The sequence below is a fragment of the Amblyomma americanum genome, chromosome 7, assembly GCF_052857255.1.
Source record: "Amblyomma americanum isolate KBUSLIRL-KWMA chromosome 7, ASM5285725v1, whole genome shotgun sequence".
NCBI lineage: Eukaryota > Metazoa > Arthropoda > Arachnida > Ixodida > Ixodidae > Amblyomma > Amblyomma americanum.
The window spans coordinates 7,380,315-7,399,661 of NC_135503.1; the positions used below are offsets into that span (position 1 = coordinate 7,380,315).

Consider the following 19,347-nt stretch of genomic DNA (forward strand, 5'->3'; position numbering starts at 1 on the left):
TTTTTATGGAGGCAAAACGCTAAGGCGCCCGTGTGCTGTGCGATGTCAGTGCACGTTGAAGATCCCCAGGTGGTCGAAATTACTCCGGAGACCTCCACTACGGCACCTCTTTCTTCATTTCTTCTTTCACTCCCTCCTTTATCGTTTCCCTTTCAGGTGTACAACGATATGTGAGACAGATACTGCGCCATTTCCTTTGCCCAAAAACCAATTATTTTTATTTATTATTCTGCACTCAGACGCTAGCTACGGGGAAATATTGCCTAGCGGAAAATGCTAGTGCCCACCCCGAAGTCTTTCGGAAGTATAAAGACAGGACTGAAGTAATATAACATCGACTTGTTTTGAAGCAGTGATGGTGTGTGGAGTTCAGAGTCAAAGCCGCACGAAAGCTATGAGGGGACGCCGTTGTGGCGTTCTCCGAAATAATTTCTACCGCGTAGGGTTCTTTAAGGGACGCTGACATCGCAAAACGCAGGGGCGTTTTTTGAATTTCGCCTGCAACGAAATGCGGCCGCCGCGGCAGGGATTCGTTCCCGAGACCATGGGCTCAGCAGCCGAACGTCGTAGCCACCAAGCCGCGGTGGCTCACTTTGAAGTTGGGTCATTGCATGCCAAACGTAACAGGGTTTGCACTCGACCCCCTTCGATCTTCCCGATAAAATTTTTGGCTCTTTATGGAACCGGCCGATCGGCTCGACCGCTCGCAGCGCCCCCGGCTGAAGTAATTAACGTTAATAACTTTGGCAAAAAAAATTTTCTCGTCATATGACAGACCTTCGAATTCCTCAGAGAAGTGCAAAAGTTGGTGTGAGAAAAAGTGTATAAAAAAGATATTTTATTTTGGCACTTGAACAGTTTTCAGAGATAATTAATATGCATTGTGCTTTTTATTCGCACAGCAAAAATACCTTGTAGCGCAAATTTTTTGTGTTGCTTTATTTCATTATTTTCCCCCAAAAAACACCGTTTTTACAGTTTATTTACACTCTTTCGTGACATTGGCGAGCAACATCACACGTTTCGCCGCTTCTCTATAATATGTACTGATGATGATGGATTTGTATGGCGCAAGGACATCTATGGCCAAAGAGCGCCATGACACAAGGTATTTTCTTTTTCTCAAGGAGCGGTCAAAGGCCCATTTCACAAGCATTTCACCCTAAATAAGCCGAGCACCAGGCAGGGGAAGCTTGTACCCATTGCATCGCCGGTGGGTACCCGGCGGCACTGGGGATCGAGCCCCGCACCTCCCGCATGCGAGGCGGATGCTCAACCACTTGGCCACCGCTGCGCAACTATAATATGTACTATCTCATTAAACGGCTTAAAGTATGATACAACAAAGTATATTTTTTAAAAAATGTTGAACTTTAAACTGAAGTTTGCTGTGCAGCTTTTTCGGCCATAGTTTTCTTACAGAGGCATTCTTAGTAAAAATACAAACAGTAGCTCATTGGCTAGCTAGTTGCATTGAAATTTTGCTCAGAGATTTTTATCGAAGTCTTATCTTATAAGCGAGAAAAGTTCAGCGCTGCACCTCGAGCCATGGTTGCCCCGTACCGCCACTGCAGCGCTTGGCATGATTTCGCCGGTTCCCGAGGAGAAGCATTCTGCAACAAACATTGAAGAGATAAGAGTGTTTCAGGGGGCCCTGTGTTGTCAACGAAGCCTGTGTGTTGGCCGGCTGGAAAGTCAAAATCGGTCAACAGCGCCATGACTATATACTGTCGCCACGGCTTATCGCAGTGGCTGCGTATGCATGACGCAGGGAAACGAAATTCTATCGTCACCACTGCTACATGGGCCGATCGCCAGGCAGCGCAAAAGCGGTGCTGTGATAGCGGCGGCAAGGCGGCTTTAGTAGGCTGCGCGCTATACGCTATACTTCGCGACTTCGGCAGTGGTCATGGAGACAACACAAGCTATGCAAGGAAGTGAATCTGCGGCCTTTGAAAATCGCCATGGAGGTGAGCCACCATATTTCAGTTATCCTCTGGCTATAAGGGTAATTTAGACCACACATTAAAGGGGAATTGCATGAGGCTGTGCTCCTCGTGACGCCACGTACGATGATGCGTGTGTGCCGCTGGCACACCATGAGCCTTGGCTGTAGAACAACGCGTTTTCATTGTAGCATCCGTTGCCGCCGCTTCAACATTCAGTCGCCTCACGTTGTCAAGAATGTATGACCCCACTGGTACCACCTCAGGATTGATAAAATCGATGATGAAAATCCCTCTTTGATAATACACAAGCGCAGGGGCGCTAACTATATATTTAAGGTGCTGATACTGCCGCGAGATATAAGCCACATCAGCCGCCGCGCTGGCTGAGTGATTATGGTGCTGAGCTGCTGACCCTACAAAAGCGGGTTCGATCCTGGCCCAACATAGAAATGCGAACGGCGGCATGGCCGTGCTCTGCGGTGCAGTAGCGGTACGGGTGAACCATGGCTCGAGGTGCAGCGCTGAACTTTTTTTTTTTCTCGCTTAAAGCAAAAAAGATCCTATAAAAAACGCTGAGCAAAACTTCAGTGGAAATAGCTATCGATTGAGCTAGAGCTTATATTTTTACTAGGAATGCCTCTGTACGAAATTTATGCCCGCTGCACAGTACACTTTTTTCCGTTCGGCTTTTTTTTAATATACTGTGTTGTATCATAATATAAATCATTTAATGAGATAGTACATATTATAGAGAAGCGGTGAAACATGCAATGTAGCTCGCCAATGTCGCGAAAGAGTACAAAAAATAATAATATAGTAATTGGTTTTTGGGGAAGGAAAATGGCGTAGTATCTGTCTCATATCGTTGGACACCTGAACCGCGCCGTAAGGGAAGGGGAAAAGGAGGGAGTGAAAGAAGAAAGGAAGAAAGGGGTGCGGTAGTGGAGGCCTCCGGGATAATTTCGACCACCTGGGGATCTTTAACGTGCACTGACATCGCACAGCACACGGGCGCCTTAGCGTTTTTCCTCCATAAAACGCAGCCGCCGCGGTCGGGTTCGAACCCGGGTACTCAGGATCAGTAGCCGAGCGCTCTAACCACTGAGCCACCGCGGCGGGTACAACAAAAAAAAATGCAAAAACGGCTTTTGGGGAACAATGACAAATCAGTACAAGAAATTTGCGCTAGAAGTTTTTGGCTGCGCGATTAAAACTCACAATGCATATTCATTATCTCAATAAAATTTTCAAACGCAACAGTAAAACATTTGATTTTTTGTCAATTTTTAGTGAGACCAAGCTTCACACTCCTCTGAGAAATTTGAAGGGCTGTCACATGAGCAGATAATTTTTTTTGCCAAAGTTATTAAGGGTAATTACTTTAACTGGTTCAATAAAGAGCCAGAAATTTTATCGAAAAGATCGGAGGGGGTCGAGCGCAAACTCTGGTACGTTTGGCATGGCATTACCCAGTTTAATAAAACTCGTTGATGGGCTAGTTGATGCTGCATTGCTTCTATTAGAGTAATTGAGCGCTACTTATTTCAGACAAGCACACAGAAAGAAATGACAAGACAGCGCCAGTCCTGTCATATCTTTCTGTGTGGTCGTCTGAAAATAAGTGGCGCTCAATTACTCTTCTAGAAGCACTGAAGTGATCGATGCTTTCGCGACGTCCGCTCTGGCAAACGGCATCGGACGCAAGACTTCCTTGTAGGCATATCAGACACTTACACATCAGGGGGGTCGTTATCAGCGATATCGCAGCCTTCGCTGCCGGCTGTGCGGTGATAAATGCCTAATCTGGGGTGCCGGACATTCTCCAGATCGGTGAGGAAAACATGATAGCAAACAGAAAAGGGTCACCTTCGAATCGAAACACGACAGCCGCCTAGAATTTTTGTGCCAAGGCTACAGGGCTAAAAAAGAGATGCCGTATAATCTAAGGCTCCCGGACAGATTCCGGTCAGCTTGAGTTCCTTAGCGTGCAACAAAATCGCTATACATTGACGTTTTTATTTTTTTAATTTCGCTTGCAAAAAACTGGCACAGTGCAGCCGGTGTCGAACCCCCGACCTTCTCCACAGCAGCAATACGCTGCGGCTACTGAGCCACCTGAGCTGCCTTCAGGTGATTTAACGGGTTTAACAGTTTTAACGGATTTAACAGTAGTACGCGCTGAAGCGACACATGCGCGCACACTACACGCGGGCGCGATCAGACTGGCACGCCCGCGAAGATGGTGGAGTGTGACAGTAGCCACCGGGAAGCAGAACACTGAATGACGGCTCGAGAAGACTGCAAGACGACGACGATGATGACAGTGAAAATGAAGAGACCTGATTTGGGCATGAACGCTTCACGGTAGCAGCCGCTCGACCGGTTATACATTTAAGGCTGGAATAAGGCAAAGCGTAAGGAATAGCACCTCGCCATATTTTAATCTTCAGGTTTTTTTCTCTCATATACAAAGCGCCATTCGGCATTTTAGTGTGTGTGTGTGTGTGTGTGTGTGTGTGTGTGTGTGTGTGTGTGTGTGTGTGTGTGTGTGTGTGTGTGTGTGTGTGTGTGTGTGTGTGTGTGTGTGTGTGTGTGTGTGTGTGTGTGTGTGTGTGTGTGTGTGTGTGTGTGTGTGTGTGTGTGTGTGTGTGTGTGTGTGTGTGTGTGTGTGTGTGTGTGTGTGTGTGTGTGTGTGTGTGTGTGTGTGTGTGTGTGTGTGTGTGTGTGTGTGTGTGTGTGTGTGAGAGAGAGAGAGAGATTGCGCGCGCGCGCGCGCGGGGGGGGGCGGTAAAAAACAAAAAAGTACTCTGCACACATCAAAAGGAAATCCTAATGCACGCCGCAGTCAACTATGCGAAAAACTAATAGCTTCTGGCAAGTAAACGTCAAATTAGGCAAAGAGACGACATGAGCACTTCTCCATCACCTCACTGTGATGGCATAAAAAAAAGCTACTACAAAGTGGGAACACACATGCGCTCACACACTGATAACAAGAGCCGCCGCGGTGGCTCAGTGGTCGTGGTGCTCGGCTGCTGACCCGAAAGACGCGGGTTCGACCCCAGCCGCGGAGGTTTAATTTCGACGGAGGCGAAATGCTATAGAGGCTCGTATACTGTGCGATGTCAGTGCACGTTAAATAACCCCAGGTGGTCGAAATTTCCGAAGCCCTCCACTACGGCGTCCCTCATAGCATGAGTCGCTTTGCGACGTTAAACCCCCATAATCTGATAACAAGATAAGCAAAAGGAGGAAGAATGCCGTTATTATATCTAATCGCATCCAGGAAGCCTTGCTTTCAGTGAAAAGAAGCCTGCGAGAAGAAATGAGCGCGCATGCTCACAGGTGGCTTTCTGTCCTCTTGTGCCAGTCAACAAAAAAAAAACTCAATTCAGAGCTCTCAGCTCGTTTAACGAAAAATAAAACGCATCACTAGATGTGCACGCTACGGCAGTTGAAGGCATACGGTTCCATAGTCCAATTGTTTTTATTTGGAGGGGAGGGGGGCGAAGCAACGCAGAGCCAGGCACAGAATCGACTACTGATCGCCCATACCTGAATCTGTGTGCAAGCCACACCTATAGACTAGTCAAAAGAGTGAAAGTTCCGCGGTTCATTTGCGTATCCGCAAAGCGCTATCACTGCACAGACGGCTTTAAGCCGACCTTCTATATAGCTTAAAACCCGCCGTGAGATTAGTCTGAACTGAACTCAATTGTCCCTCACAGACCAGTTATCCCTCAGCTAAAACGCAGACATCGACGTGACCATGCGGTACCTCATGCTAAATAAGACCAATAAAAGCAATGCCCAGTCGTCAACGAATGAAAGGTGACACTGTGAGCGCGTGACCTCAGGTTATTCCACACCGAGCGACGCTGTCGGGACAGGTTTCACTGAACGCGAGATTTTAGATGATTTTGAACGTCTCTCGAGCGACGCACTGCTGCACGCCGCAGAAGTTACCGGAGGCCACTCGCTCCGAATACCGCGTTTCGTTTGTTGACGTGTTAGGAAAAAACATTAAAACAGCCGACGGAAGCCGGCTATCGAGATGTATACAATACATAAGCACCTACGCACCTGCCAGGTAGAGAAAGAAGTGGAACTTGAGCGGCAGCAGCTGCCTGTTGACGGATGCCGGCAGGCAACGGCTCCACGTGCACTCCATGGCTGCTCTTTCGTCCCTGGAAGCGGACACAACGCTCGCTGTTGATGCACGCTCCGCAGAATCGCGGGCGGCGAGAACAAGAAACAACGCGCGGAGTTGCGCTACTAACGACAATCGAGCTAGCCTTCCGTGTCGGCCGCTCACGCCGACCGGCCGTGCTCGTGCATAATGCGACCGGCGCCGATATCTCGCGTCTTTGTTGGCCGATCAGGCATCGAGCGACGGGCACGCGCTGACAAAAGCGATCCACTCGGTGAAGAGACACGTGGTCGCTGGTCCTATCGCTGTTTATGCGAAGGCCTTTACTCGCTATCGCCGACCGTTTCGCCGCTCGCATTAGCGGCGGGGCGCTGCATCACTGGAGAGAAAGTGCAATCTACAGGTGACACATAAAGAAAAGAAAATAAGCACCGAAAGCAAACTGCCACCGCTCAGTGCAGCTTAGTGGAAACCACACATTTCTCCGGCCACGCACCTGCCGCGGTGGCTCAGTATGGCTCCGTGGACTAAGAAAAAGTTCGGCTGCCTCAACCACAGTTCGCGGGTTCGATCGCGGCCGCATTTCGAAGGAGGCAAAAGGAAGGCAGACATGCACCGTGGAACGCAACTTCGGCGCAAATTAAAGAGCCTCAGGTGGACGAGAAAATCTGGAGTCCTCCTCTACTGCGGCAGTTTCGGCTGGTGAAAGCCCAATACTAAGATGGCGGTGCAATCAACCACGAAAGCGCGCCAGTCCTCTGATTGTAGGAGATAGGAGAAAGTTCACCTTTTGTTTCTGTGCAATGATATACACGTAGAGCCAGGTTTTACACGACTCCTGAACAGCCAAAAGATTAGATACAAAGAATACACAAAGTTGTCATCACCGACCGATTTCGTAAGCAAAGTGCAGTGCCGTGACAGTTCCCTCTCTACGCGGACCTCGGAGGCTAGGCTACGTTGTCGTTCACTTCAAAATAGTTGACGTCTTCAAAGATTTCGTCTGCCGGTCCTCCAAATTCAAATCCACAACCCCTCTGCGATGTCACTGCACGCTAAAGAACCCCAGGTCGCCGAAACTGAAAATTGGTTTTTGAGTATCCGAGCCCCCTAACCACTGAGCCATCGCGGTCATAAGTGCTCTCTGAATTTCTTTTCTCGTTTTGTCCCAATGATAAAAAGATGTAAAAAACCGAGCACAGTCTAGTAGCACTTAAGAAACATAATGAACGGTTATTCTGGTCAACACTTAAAGTATGATGGCTACCTACGTAAAAAAAAATGAGAAAAAGTGCGCTCCATTAATATAATGTTGCAAAAAATTTGAGGCTTAACCATCATATTATCATTACTAATTAATTCTTTAAAGATGTTATACGACTGCGGCGCAAACTACTGGCCTGCTGTATCCTTCCGTTCTAACCGAGCTGGAGCAAAGACGATAGAAATGTTGCATGTTTCTGTTCTGAATGACAACGAGCCTGCACGTGGTGAAAATTTTAAAGCTGGGTCTTTAAATTAGCTGCTATTCCCTCGTAGCTACCTACTGAAGCACACAAAATTTAATTCGAGAAAAAAAATAAACTTGTAGTTCTTTCTCGCCCTGGACACATTAAGGGACTTTAGTTTTTTTGACAAATTCATAGCGGCTAACCACCAAGCGTGGCGATGATGGATAAAGAAAAAGAATGATTCTCTATGAATTACACGCTTCTGCATTGCGAAGTGTGCAGACGTTATGTGAGAGTTACTTATGTACCTGATACCACATTTCGACTTAACTTCGCTCAGCGCTTAATTCTTTTCTCTGAAGAAAAGAAAGGCGCGTGGCCGCAGCAACTCAGTGTTCTAACGTGGGTGAATCCCGGCTTTTGATCGGATATGAAGCTTTTAATTTGCTGTGATTGTATATAAGTTGCTACGCAGCAAGATATATATATATATATATATATATATATATATATATATATATATATATATATATATATATATATATATACTATCTTGTTTGCCTGTGATCATCATTTTCCACAGCATTGTAGGCAATTATCGTTCGCGTGTAGCCGCAAGAAAGTTCACCATGCTCTTCTCGCGTGAACAGTGGTCCAGCAGCAGGTCGTCTGCAAGCACAGACACAAAATGTGCTGGTCTTTTTCCGGCTTGCCTCATCAACCGCCACATTTAACCCTCAGGAGTCGCCAGCCTATAGCGAGCGCCTTGGCGGCGCCACGAATGCAAAACTACGAAAATTTACTGAGGTTTAAGTTATCATTTTTTAACAACAAAGCTCCCCTACTAGAGCATATCTTTTGTGGCAACGCCTCATAAAGGTTCTTCTGGCACTCTGATGCAATTCTTTCAGCAAACGTTTGTACAGAAGTATACTGATGGGCTCTTCTGTCAGCTCCCATCTTAGCCGTGGTGCTGTCAGGTTTCGACAGCCTACTCCCATATCTCAAAACGCCTCCTGGAGCGAATATAACCAGACGACATCCCAGAAACACCACCTTGTTCGAAATGAGCCGAAACCTGAAGTCCGGTGGGCCCGCAAATATCAGTCTTTGGGAGGCCAAAGTGCTACAGAATATTGTATGCGTGTGAACAAGAATTGCTAAAAATACATTTTCGTTGTAAAACTCCTGGCGTGCCTGGCAATAAACCGTGCGCATATCCTTGTTTCGACTATATTTGCAATCGAATTCCGATGTTTCCAGAGAAAAAAAAAAGTTTGTTTCTTTACTCGTTTCTTTTTTTTTTTCTGGCGTTCAAAGTTTCCGGAAATTTTGCATCTCTACTATGAATCGGAGCGAATTGGGCTGTCTTCGAGCAACGAGGAAGAACTTGTGCTGTGTACAAAACATAGTCCATGGAAAGAACGTACATATGATGGAGGCGAAACGCAAAGGCGCCCGTGTGCTGTGCGATGTCAGTGCACGTTAAGGATCCCCAGGTGGTCAAATTATTCCGGAGCCCTCCACTACGGCAACTCATTCTTCCTTTCTTCTTTCACTCCTTCTTTTATCCCTTCCCTTACGGCGCGGTTCAGGTGTCCGCCGAGATGCGCGACAGATACTGCGTCATTTCCTTTCCCCGAAAACCAATTTCAATTTCAAAGAATATACACAGTGACGTCGTTGAGCCGACTGTGCAATATACAGAGACTCGTGGTATAAGCGCACCCAGACTTGTCTCCAGCTTCTTTTCTGGCGACGCCCGGCACACGCGTGGCCGACGCAGAATAAGGCACATCACTGCGAGCATCATATCAAGGGCAGAGCGAAACGCGAGTCCAAGCTTTGCTGATACGTTGTATCACTCGCAAGCCGCTCGCGCGGCCATCCTCCCTCTTATTCTCTCGGCAGGCGACTCACATCTGCGTATCTCATTTCCCGCGGAGACACAGCGGCTGCGCAGTTTCGTTGTTTGGCCCGATGTCGAGGGTTCTACACCCGGCAGGCCTTCTTGTGATGGCAACGAAACGCGATAGCGCCTAGGTGCCGCGAGTTCGACTCGTGTTAATGAACCGAAGGCGGTCGGAAGCATCTAACTGTCATCAGTACAAAGCGTCCCGCATCTATGATGGGGTATAATAAGAGAAGTTCGGCTTCCCAAATTTGGGGTCACGACCACGTGATGAGGGATGTTGAATATTGAGAACTCGGTGGCAATCGTGTGTAACTCCAGCACAGCGCATAAAAAATGCACACGTACGGGTAGAAAGACACCACAAGGCGCTGACTTCAGCTATTTTGTTGCCGCGCCTGCGCCCATGTTTATACAAATGAGCGCGTAAGCGGACACTGGCTGCAAATCGCGCCAATTAGAATTAAATAAAGACGTTTTGAGTTATCCAGTACATTTGTTAACATGTATTTTGCAATACCTGACATCCTCCATGACTAACAATTTGTTCCCGAAAACAGTTTCTTCCATTTTCGTTTTTTTTTTAATCCAGGCTTATTAAAGGGGTCCTGAAACACCTTCTGATGAGAATACATAAACTCGTTCGATCACAAAATTGTGTTGTCATGAATCCCTGAGCCAAATAACACTTCTACACGTGGCAGAGAACCCGCAATGGCGCGCGAAATTTGGCGAGCCCATTCCGGCGAAGGAGAGGGAATGGCGCGAATACGATGAAATTCAAATTTTGACTTCAGATAGTTCACCTTCTAGCAAACCCATTCAAAAAATTCTTGCTGGAGGATATTCGCGAAGCGGCGTCGTTTAACATTCCAAGAATGCCGCAACATCCTGCCTTCGCTGAAAGACACGGTATATCGGAGTGAAATGAATGCCCTTCAGTCATGCGATTCTGAAGACGCACTTATGACTTAAAAGATCATTCGAGGAACCACGGTGGACAAAACTGAACTAAGTCTGGACATTTCGTCAACGACACGAACGAATGAAATCTACTTTTGGTTCCGGACAACGACCTCAGTAAGAGGCGAGCACCAAGATCAGCCCCCGCTAAAAGCCGATTCACTGCAACGGATACAGTTGCACATCGACAGCGAGATAATGAAACGACACCGTCGCGAAGCAACGCTGTCGCGGCAAAACAGGCGCCATTGAATGCATGTACTACGTACTACACCCCTACCTTTGCTTCGCTTCCTCCTTCGCCACCACCGCGACGCCGCCGTGAACGCCACTTCGGCGACCGACACTGGCGACCATCCCGACGGGTTGCTGCCGAAGCACGCAAAGTACAAGAAAACACGGCTACCGACACGCGCAGCAGCGGATGCCGCTTCCCGCCGGCTACAGGGATAAAAGTCGACACAAGCGGGACTGACACTCTAGACCCTTCCGCCGGCTAGTGTTCAAAGCGCGCAGATACTGGCACATACTTGCGTGCACTACACAAAGCTGCGGCTGCTCGCGCCAGCCACCTGCGCGGTAGAGCGCCGCACGAAATGTAGCCACCGCAGCAGGCTCCGCGTGTAGCGCCAAAGAACACGGCCGGCAGTGGCCGCGCGCTGTGACGCTCGCTGTGACCCGGCCCGACTGATTACGCGTACGCAGTCCATTCCGACGCGAGGGGCTGAGGAAACTTGCGCCGCGCGGGAAGTAGTATCTGCGTACACGGAGGGGAAGCATGCCGCCGAGATCACACGACGGAACAGTACTTTATCAACTAGCGTTCAAACGAAGATGTTTTTTTCTGCCAGTTATGTGCGTAAAGAAGCTGGCAGGGACAGACGGACGAGTCGAGAAGGTCAACCTGCTCGACTCGTCCAACGGGCTGACTGGGTCGCCGAGGCGCATATAAGCTCTTGGCCACCCGGCGGGGTTGGCCTGCTGCAAAGAGTCCAGTCCATGCCAGCTGTGGGCCGATTGCAGGCGAGGGTACGGGAGGGCATCAATCGGCTATCTTTCCGTTGATCGCTCCTGCTCTGAAAGTGGAAACTGACGACAGGAGTTTCTTTTTTATTTATTTATTTGGTACCTGCACCGCCTTTCGGCATTACAGCAGGGGGGCATTTTCACATTCACAAAACAAGAACTCATGTACTTAACGCGTGAAAAAACGCTCAATTTGGTAGAACATTAACAATATGTGGCGGCAAAGCATTCCATTCGCTAACTGTTCGCAGAAAAAACGAATATCGGAGTACGTCACCTTCAAAAAGGAAATTCATAAAGCTTTAAATTGTGGTCCCTTCGCTTCGAGACATAGAGAGGCTGCTTCAAGCATTTTGTTCCGTCTATACTAGTCTTGGAATATAAAATATTGTGTAAGAATTTTAATCTCAGATTTATTCTTCGAGTTTTAAGTTCCGGCCACCGAAGATTCCTTTTGCTTTCTGAGATACTGAGTGTCCTGTCATAATTTCTAAGGACAAAGCGGATTGTCCTATTTTGAATTTTTTTTTTCCAATTTATTAATACGTTCTTGTGTGTGCGGGTCCCAGCACACTGATGCATATTCGAGTACCGTGCGGACGCGAAAAAAATATAGCTGTTTTTTGAGATGCTGTGGAAGATGGCTGACATTTCTCCTTAACAAACCTAATATACCAGAAGCTTTCTTTACGGTGTAATTTACATGCTTTGACCACCTCAGGCCAGCAGCAAGATAAACGCCTAAGTATTTATAATTTTGTACCTTTTTCAAGGTCGCATGGTTTATAGTGTGTATATATAAGAAGGGTAAGAGCGCTTCCTGTAAATGGTGACGTGTACACACTTTTTAGTATTCAAAGTCATGTCCCCATTATTACACCACACGGCTATCTTATCTAAGTCATCCTGCAGGCTTTGCACATCAAGTGCACTATATATAATTCTATAAATCACGCAGTCGTCGGCGAACATTCTAAATTAAGAAGTAACATCAGCATTAATATCATTTATATATAACAAAAAAAGAAGCGGCCCCATAACAGAGCCCTGGGGGACGCCCGAAGTGACAGGGCCATAGTTCGAGGAGCGACCACCAACAACTAAACACTGCTGTCGTAGAGATAGGTATTCAGAAATCCATACAATGACTCTTTCGTTCAAATTGTAGCTGCGTAATTTAGACACCAAGAATATCATGTGCAACAACATCAAATGCCTTCTGGAAGTCCAAAAAAATGCAATCAATAACTTTCTGTTTATCAATAGCAACTGCAATATTATATGTAAACTCAACCAGCTGTGTAGAGCAAGACAAACTATGGCGAAATCCGTGCTGAGCAGGGTTAAGTAAATTATGGTTAATGAGGTGCGACTTTATATAACTGTAAATTACATGCTCCATTGTCTTGCAAGCTATACTTTTTAGAGACACTGGCCTATAGTTTTCTACCAAATTTCTCGGTCCACTTTTATAGATGGGCACAACGCGAGCCGATTTCCAGTCTTTTGGCAGAGTCCCTTCTTGCAAACTTTTTTCAAATAATCGAGTAAAATACAATGACAATGTATTAGCACGATTTTTGATAACTGCTGCTGGCAAATCATCTGGGCCGCTTGCAACCGATGGGTTCACATTACGCAATAACTTGCGAATACCTGCTATACTAAAGATAACTTCTGGCATCAGATCAGCACTTGTTGGAAGCTGGAGAACTCTCGAGTGGGATGAAATAAATACAAGAAATATTTACTAAAGGCATGTAAGAAGCCTTACATGCTTCATCTTCAATGAGCGTTTCACCGCTTTTTATCGTTGGTACCGAGCAGTCATCTTTGCCGCGACTGCGAACATGTTTCCAGAATTGTTTCGAATCCTGTACCAACGTATTTACTAGTGAAGAAAAGTAAGAAAGTTTCGCTGTTCCTGATAGCGATTTAAACTCAAACTTAAACCTTTTTAGTTCAGCCAGATTCGCAGGACAACGCCTTTTTCTAAATTTCAGATAGACTCGCTTTATTATTTTCGTTAGAGCGTATAACTGGCTGTTGAACCATGGTTTGCTTTTAGCTCTTCTAGGAGATAATAGTTTGCGCGGGGCTGAACATGTCTTGTAGCTCTAGCAGGTTTCCTTTTAGAATGGTCCATAAGTGCTCAGTACCAAGTTGATTAGCCAAAGCATCGAAAACCGAAAAATATGATTCTAATTCTATGTTAATGCTATCATAATATCCGTTACTAAAAACAGACTTTTCGCGCGCAAGTTTCCTTGCGAGTAACACACTGCCAATAGAAATGTAAGCTGTCACTATATTGTGATCGCTTATTCCCGGCAGTACTTTAACATCTCTTATAACGTTTGAAGTATTACACAGCAATAAATCAAGAATATTCCCAGAGCCATCATTGCGAGACGCATCATGAATGTACTGATGAAACCTAAATGAATTAATTGAATAAAAAAATGTCGAGTACAAGGAACCTAATACTATACTATCGAACTAATATCGAATCCAGACGGCCCAGAAAAGCAAAACCATGAGTCAACCAGGCTAAACGCCTGCTTTCACACGTCTACTGGGTTTAACTACGTTAACACCCTACCACTATTACAAAACCCATACACCTCTGTTCCTACGGTCGAATACGCGTATTCTGCGCAATCGCGCAGTTTCGTTTTCTTTATTTTTTGTTCCGTGCCCGCAAGTCTTACGGCCGCGCTGCCGTCAACCCATTCTTTCAACGAAAAGGCATCGCGTCACGCGCGCCGCGGCAGGAAATGGTCGGCATCATCGAGTGGAGATTCGTACGGCTTCGTCAGCCGCCGAGCGGACGCAGTTACCGGCACGCAAGAAAGAAGACGCACACCTACAGCGCCGAGTATCAAATATATCCCTCCGGGCCGCTATGCGACGTCACGGGTTGCGTGGTCGTCAAAGCGATGCGAGTGAACGTAACCTACACGAAACAGAGAGCCTCGAACGCAGCCGCCGGTTAAAACGGCCAGAAAACAGCTCCGTACAAAAGACGATGCGCAGGATTCACCGCAACGCTGCAATTTAACGCAAGGTTTGCCACATTGTAACAAGCAGAATTACGCAGCCCTAATACAAAGTGAAGTAAGGAATAAAAAGCAGAGGTAAATAAAGTCCCTTTGAGTTTAGGGTTGTTATTAGCTGTAGGTAGGACTGGCTTTGCATTAATTCACCCTCTCTCTCTCTCTCCCTACTCAATTGCTCATTGTGCTTTGTGCAATAGTTACGCCAGTTACAATGCTCCGATCTGCCGCGATGGCTCAGTGGTTATAGTGCTAGGCTATATACTTGCCCGAAAGACGCGGCAAAATGCTGAAAGCCCGTGCACACTGCGACGTCAGTGCCCGTTAAAACACCCCAAGTGGTAGAAATTACCCGGAGCCCTGCACTACGGCGTTCCTCATAGCCTGAGTTCCTTCGGGTCGTTAAAATCCCTAAACCATAAATCTATAATGCCCCAGCCTGTCGACAAGCACCACGCAGCCCAATTTTCGTCTTTAGCTGCCCCCGCTTCATCGCATGTGTAGGCAGGCTCACTCGTGAGCCCATTTACCGGTTCTTGCTCATATCATCATGATCACCATCAACAACAACAGCCTGACTACGCCCACTGCAGGACAAAGGCATCTGTCTCTCCAGTTAACCTCGTCCTTTTTCGAGCTGCGGCCACCTTATCCCCGCAAACTTCTAAATCTCATCGGCCCACCTAACTTTCTGCCGCCCCCTGCTACGCATGCCTTCTCTTGGAGTCCAGTCCGTTACCCTTAAGCACCAGCAGTTATCTTGTCTTCGCATTTGATTTGTCTTGATTTCGACTAGGATGTCATAAAGCCGCGTTTGTTTCCTGACCCACTCTGCTCTCTTCCGGTCTCTCAAGGTTAGACCAATCATTTTCTTTCCATAGCTCGCTGCGTTGTTCTCAGTTTAAGTTGAACCTTTTTCGTTAGCCTTTACCTTTCTGCTCCGTAGGTGAGTACGGGTAAGATACAGCTGTTGTACACTTCTCTCTTGAGGGATATTGGTAAACTGCTATTCATGATCTGAGATAACCTGCCATATGCGCTCCACCCCATTCTTATTCTTCTGGTTAGACTCTCATGATCCGGATGTGCGGTCACTCTACATATTCCCTCACCTCTTCCGGCGCCTTGCTGCCAATCGTGAACTGCTATTCCCCTCCGAGACTGTTGAACATTACTTAAGTTTTATGAATATTAATTTTTAGACCCACCATTGTGCTTTGTCTGTGTGGGCCATTGATAATGCTTTGCAATTCATCCCGATCCTTAGTGACTTAGCAAGGTATCAGCGAATCGCAGATGTTTCTAAATTCCTCCTACAAACAGACAGTGAATAGCATTGGAAAAATCGCGTCTCCCAGCCTGACACCCTTGCGCCTCATTGCAATATCATTGCTGTCTTTATGCAGGACTATGGTGACTGTACAGGCGTTAGAGATATTTGCCGGTGCTTTTCCATAACGCTCTTATACACCTTGATTCTGCACTACCGGTACGACTACTGAGCTTTCGACTGAGTCAAATGCTTCCTCGTAATCCAGGGGTTAGTTATGTTGTGTGCATTTTTGCATCACCTGACTGATAGTGTGAATATGGTCTATATTCGAGTAGCCTTCGCGAAAGCCTGCCTGTTCATTTGCTTGATTGAAGTCTAAGGTGCAATGGCGCAAGTCCAAGTCTGTGCGAGTTTGAGTAAACCTCAAAGGCTGAGTCACTGCGAGTCTGAGCACGATACTGGAAAGATACGAGTGAGTGCGAATCCGTACGAATGCATGCGCGCGTACCCTGTCGCAGACGTCAGGCACGGTACATCCACTGCGCCCATTCTACTGACTCCGCTGTTCCCGGCCATCTTATCCCAGCAAACTCCCTCACCTCCCACCTTACTCACTTCCACCCTCGGCCGCGATTACGTACCGTTCCACCAAGTTCCTTGCCCTTGCTTTTCGCTAGGGTATCAATAACACGAGTCTGTTCTGTAATCGACACTGCCCTCTGTTCATTACTGTACAACCTTGTCATTTATATTTGCATTGATCGCTGTGCTGTCCTCAATCGTGTTTCAAGCATGTTCATTAGCCTCCAAGCTTCATCACTGAATACACTGTCAGGAAATACAGTCGCTATATTTATACTTTTTTTTTTTAGATGGATATCGGTAAACCGCTGGTGATGTCTATCTCTTCTCTTTAAAGGACAGCACCATTTGTAATCCACGTATTTTCGCGGATCTTATATTTCCACTCACAAGCATACCTGCTCGAAGAAGAAAATCACGTTTGGCACGAAGCTGACATCGCCCGCGCATATTCAGAGCAGGCGTGACGAAACAGCCTTTCTTCTGGGAACGCGGCAGACGCCCTGCGGTGTTTCGATTTTGAGAACGATCGATTCGAAGCTGCAGAAAATAACGCCCCGGCTCGAGGCCGACAGTGTGGAAACGTGATCGCAGACGAATGGGTGCATGCTCACGACACGCAAATCGACACGCAAATGGACTCACCTGAACCGCATAAAAACACTTGCGCTAGAGCTCAATAAAGTTATCCTATCCTATCCTATCCTATCTTTCAGAAAATGTATTACACTTAGGTATTCGCGATTTCAAAAATAATTTTTGGTCCCTTTCCGTCATCATCACATCGAACAGAAGTGGGTGTTTTCAGACTTTATTGACGTTTTTCTCAAAACATTTTTGGAGGTTTGTGTACCTTTTATCTCGGGAACTATAAGGCATAAGAAAACATTTTTTTACAGATGTTAATCAATGCCATTTACATAACTGGTTCAAGATTGAGTAGCCTAAGTTCATTTCTATTTTCTAACTAAAGAAAAAAAAACATTAATTGGTGGCAATTTTATTGCATCGACAAAAAAAAGGGAACATAATAAATCTAGTTTTTCTTCGAATCGAATAATTCTGGTAGAAGTTATGTAAATCGTTGGTTGCTACTCTCATACAAAATTTCAAAACTCTGCAGACAGCAGATTTTTATAGAAAGGTACATTAGTAGAAAACAAAAAAAAAACACTACGAAAAACACAAATCGTTTCGAGCTCTAATGGAAGCTGCGTCTACCTTTAAGATTCCTTGCAAATTTTACAGCCATATAGTTTTTATTATAACTGCTGTACAGCCAAATTTTGAAACCCGTGTTCAAAGTCTGACCCCATCTTAATTTGCTGCAGATATGTGGTGGCCACTACGGCGACGAACAGTTTATTTAAGAGTCCCAAAACACCCCTTCAAATTTTGGACTTTTTTTTTCCGTATGAAGAGGTACCTTCCCATCTTCTTTTTTAGGGCGATTTGTATCTCTGCACGTGTCATCAACAACCAAAAGACGTTGAGCAATGATTACGTGCGGCCTAGTAGGTAGTTAATATATAGCTGGCGAAAAGCGGTGTATAGAATGTAAACGAATGGACCAGCAAACTGAACAATAGAAGAGACGCTGCACGCACAACGAGCCCCCCCCCCGTCACTTCTAAGAGCTCAGCCCCCCCCCCCCCCCCCCCAAAAAAAGGGCGTTGTGGCGTCATGCTCAGAATTGTGGAGTCGGAATAAACAGTACAGTGCTCGTCTGCCTCTTTTTATGCCGACTACAATTAAATCACGTTATAAACAAGACATTCTATATGCCTTCCTGGCCGACGCTCTTTCTTCCACCAACAGTGCTCCATTGACGCACGGAAGATCACCCAGCCGATGTCGTCTCACGGAAAACGTTCTCGACTGCATTTCCGGCTTGCAGCTTGGTTGTGGCTCTCGTTTCCCGATGCACGCAGCTGCCTGAAAGTGTGACTGCTCTATTTTTTTCTTTGTTGTCCCTGCTGTCTTTGCTGCTATCACGCCATCTCGTGGTTACTCGGGTCCTTTTTCCTTGGTTTAAGCACACGTTGTGCCGATTCCAGTGGAAGTTGTCAGGTTTATCTTCCAACGAGTTTGCTTTCTTTTTGTTTATTTTGGTGCGTCCGGACCTGTGAACAATAAGATTATGCAGTCTAAGCAGACTGCACAAGCTCTCCTCCTTCGGCGAAGAATATTAAAATATACCATGCAAGAAACGCAGAAATACAAGAAACATATTTATAACGACAAATACCTGACGAACAGCAGACTGGAGGAAACATTGTACATCTGTGCGAAAATTGAGCGCATATGTCCTCTCAGCGCCGTTTCTATTATGATACAGAAGACTTGCTCTGCTGATAAACAAAGACGAATGAAAACTGAAAATGTGTTATCGTAAGAAAACGGCATTTAACCGTTTATATGTTTTCACCTTGATGCGACGACACAAAGCGAAAGCCAAGATCACAATTAGTATCGTCAATCAATGCGCCCAACAACATATATACAACATATTTGATATTTTAAACGGCGAGAAGGGCGGAACACAAGGAAGGAGACATCACGAGCGCTTCAAATATGAACGTTAACCAACAGTGCCCAATTCACAGCACTTGCGCAATATATGCAACAGCCAATGCGCTTTGATCGGAAATAACTAGAAGGATAAGAGTGGGGTGGAGCGCATATAGCAGGTTCTGTCAGATCATGAATGACAGTTTACCAATATCCCTTAAGAGAAAAGTGTGCAACAGCTGTATCTTACCCGTACTCACCCACGGAGCAGAAACGTGGAGGCTAACGAAAAGGGTTCAGCTCAAGTTAAGGACAACGCAGCGAGCCATGGAAAGAGAAATTACAGGTGTAACGTTAAGAGACCGGAAGCGGGCAGAGTGGGTGAGGGAACAAACGCGGGTTAATGACATCCTAGGCGAAATCAAGAGGAAGAAATGGGCTTAAGCAGGGCATGTAATGCGAAGGCAAGATAAC

At 46.3% G+C, this 19,347-nt stretch overlaps 1 protein-coding gene across 3 annotated transcripts in view; it reads right to left on the reverse strand.

Annotated features, from left to right (window-relative positions):
• LOC144098369 (major facilitator superfamily domain-containing protein 6-like) overlaps window positions 1–19,347 on the reverse strand; it is a 37,249-nt gene that overhangs the window by 9,716 nt on the left and 8,186 nt on the right. The window contains exons 1-2 of one of the 3 annotated variants that reach the window (XM_077630957.1): window positions 10,706–11,114; window positions 6,033–6,136 (exon numbers count right to left, since the gene is read on the reverse strand). In XM_077630957.1, the coding sequence (XP_077487083.1) occupies window positions 6,033–6,136; window positions 10,706–10,782 (181 nt within the window). In that variant the 5' untranslated portion in view covers window positions 10,783–11,114. Of the gene's footprint in view, window positions 1–6,032; window positions 6,137–10,705; window positions 11,115–19,347 lie in introns of those variants that run through there. The other 2 variants (XM_077630956.1, XM_077630958.1) reach the window with 2 other exon arrangements.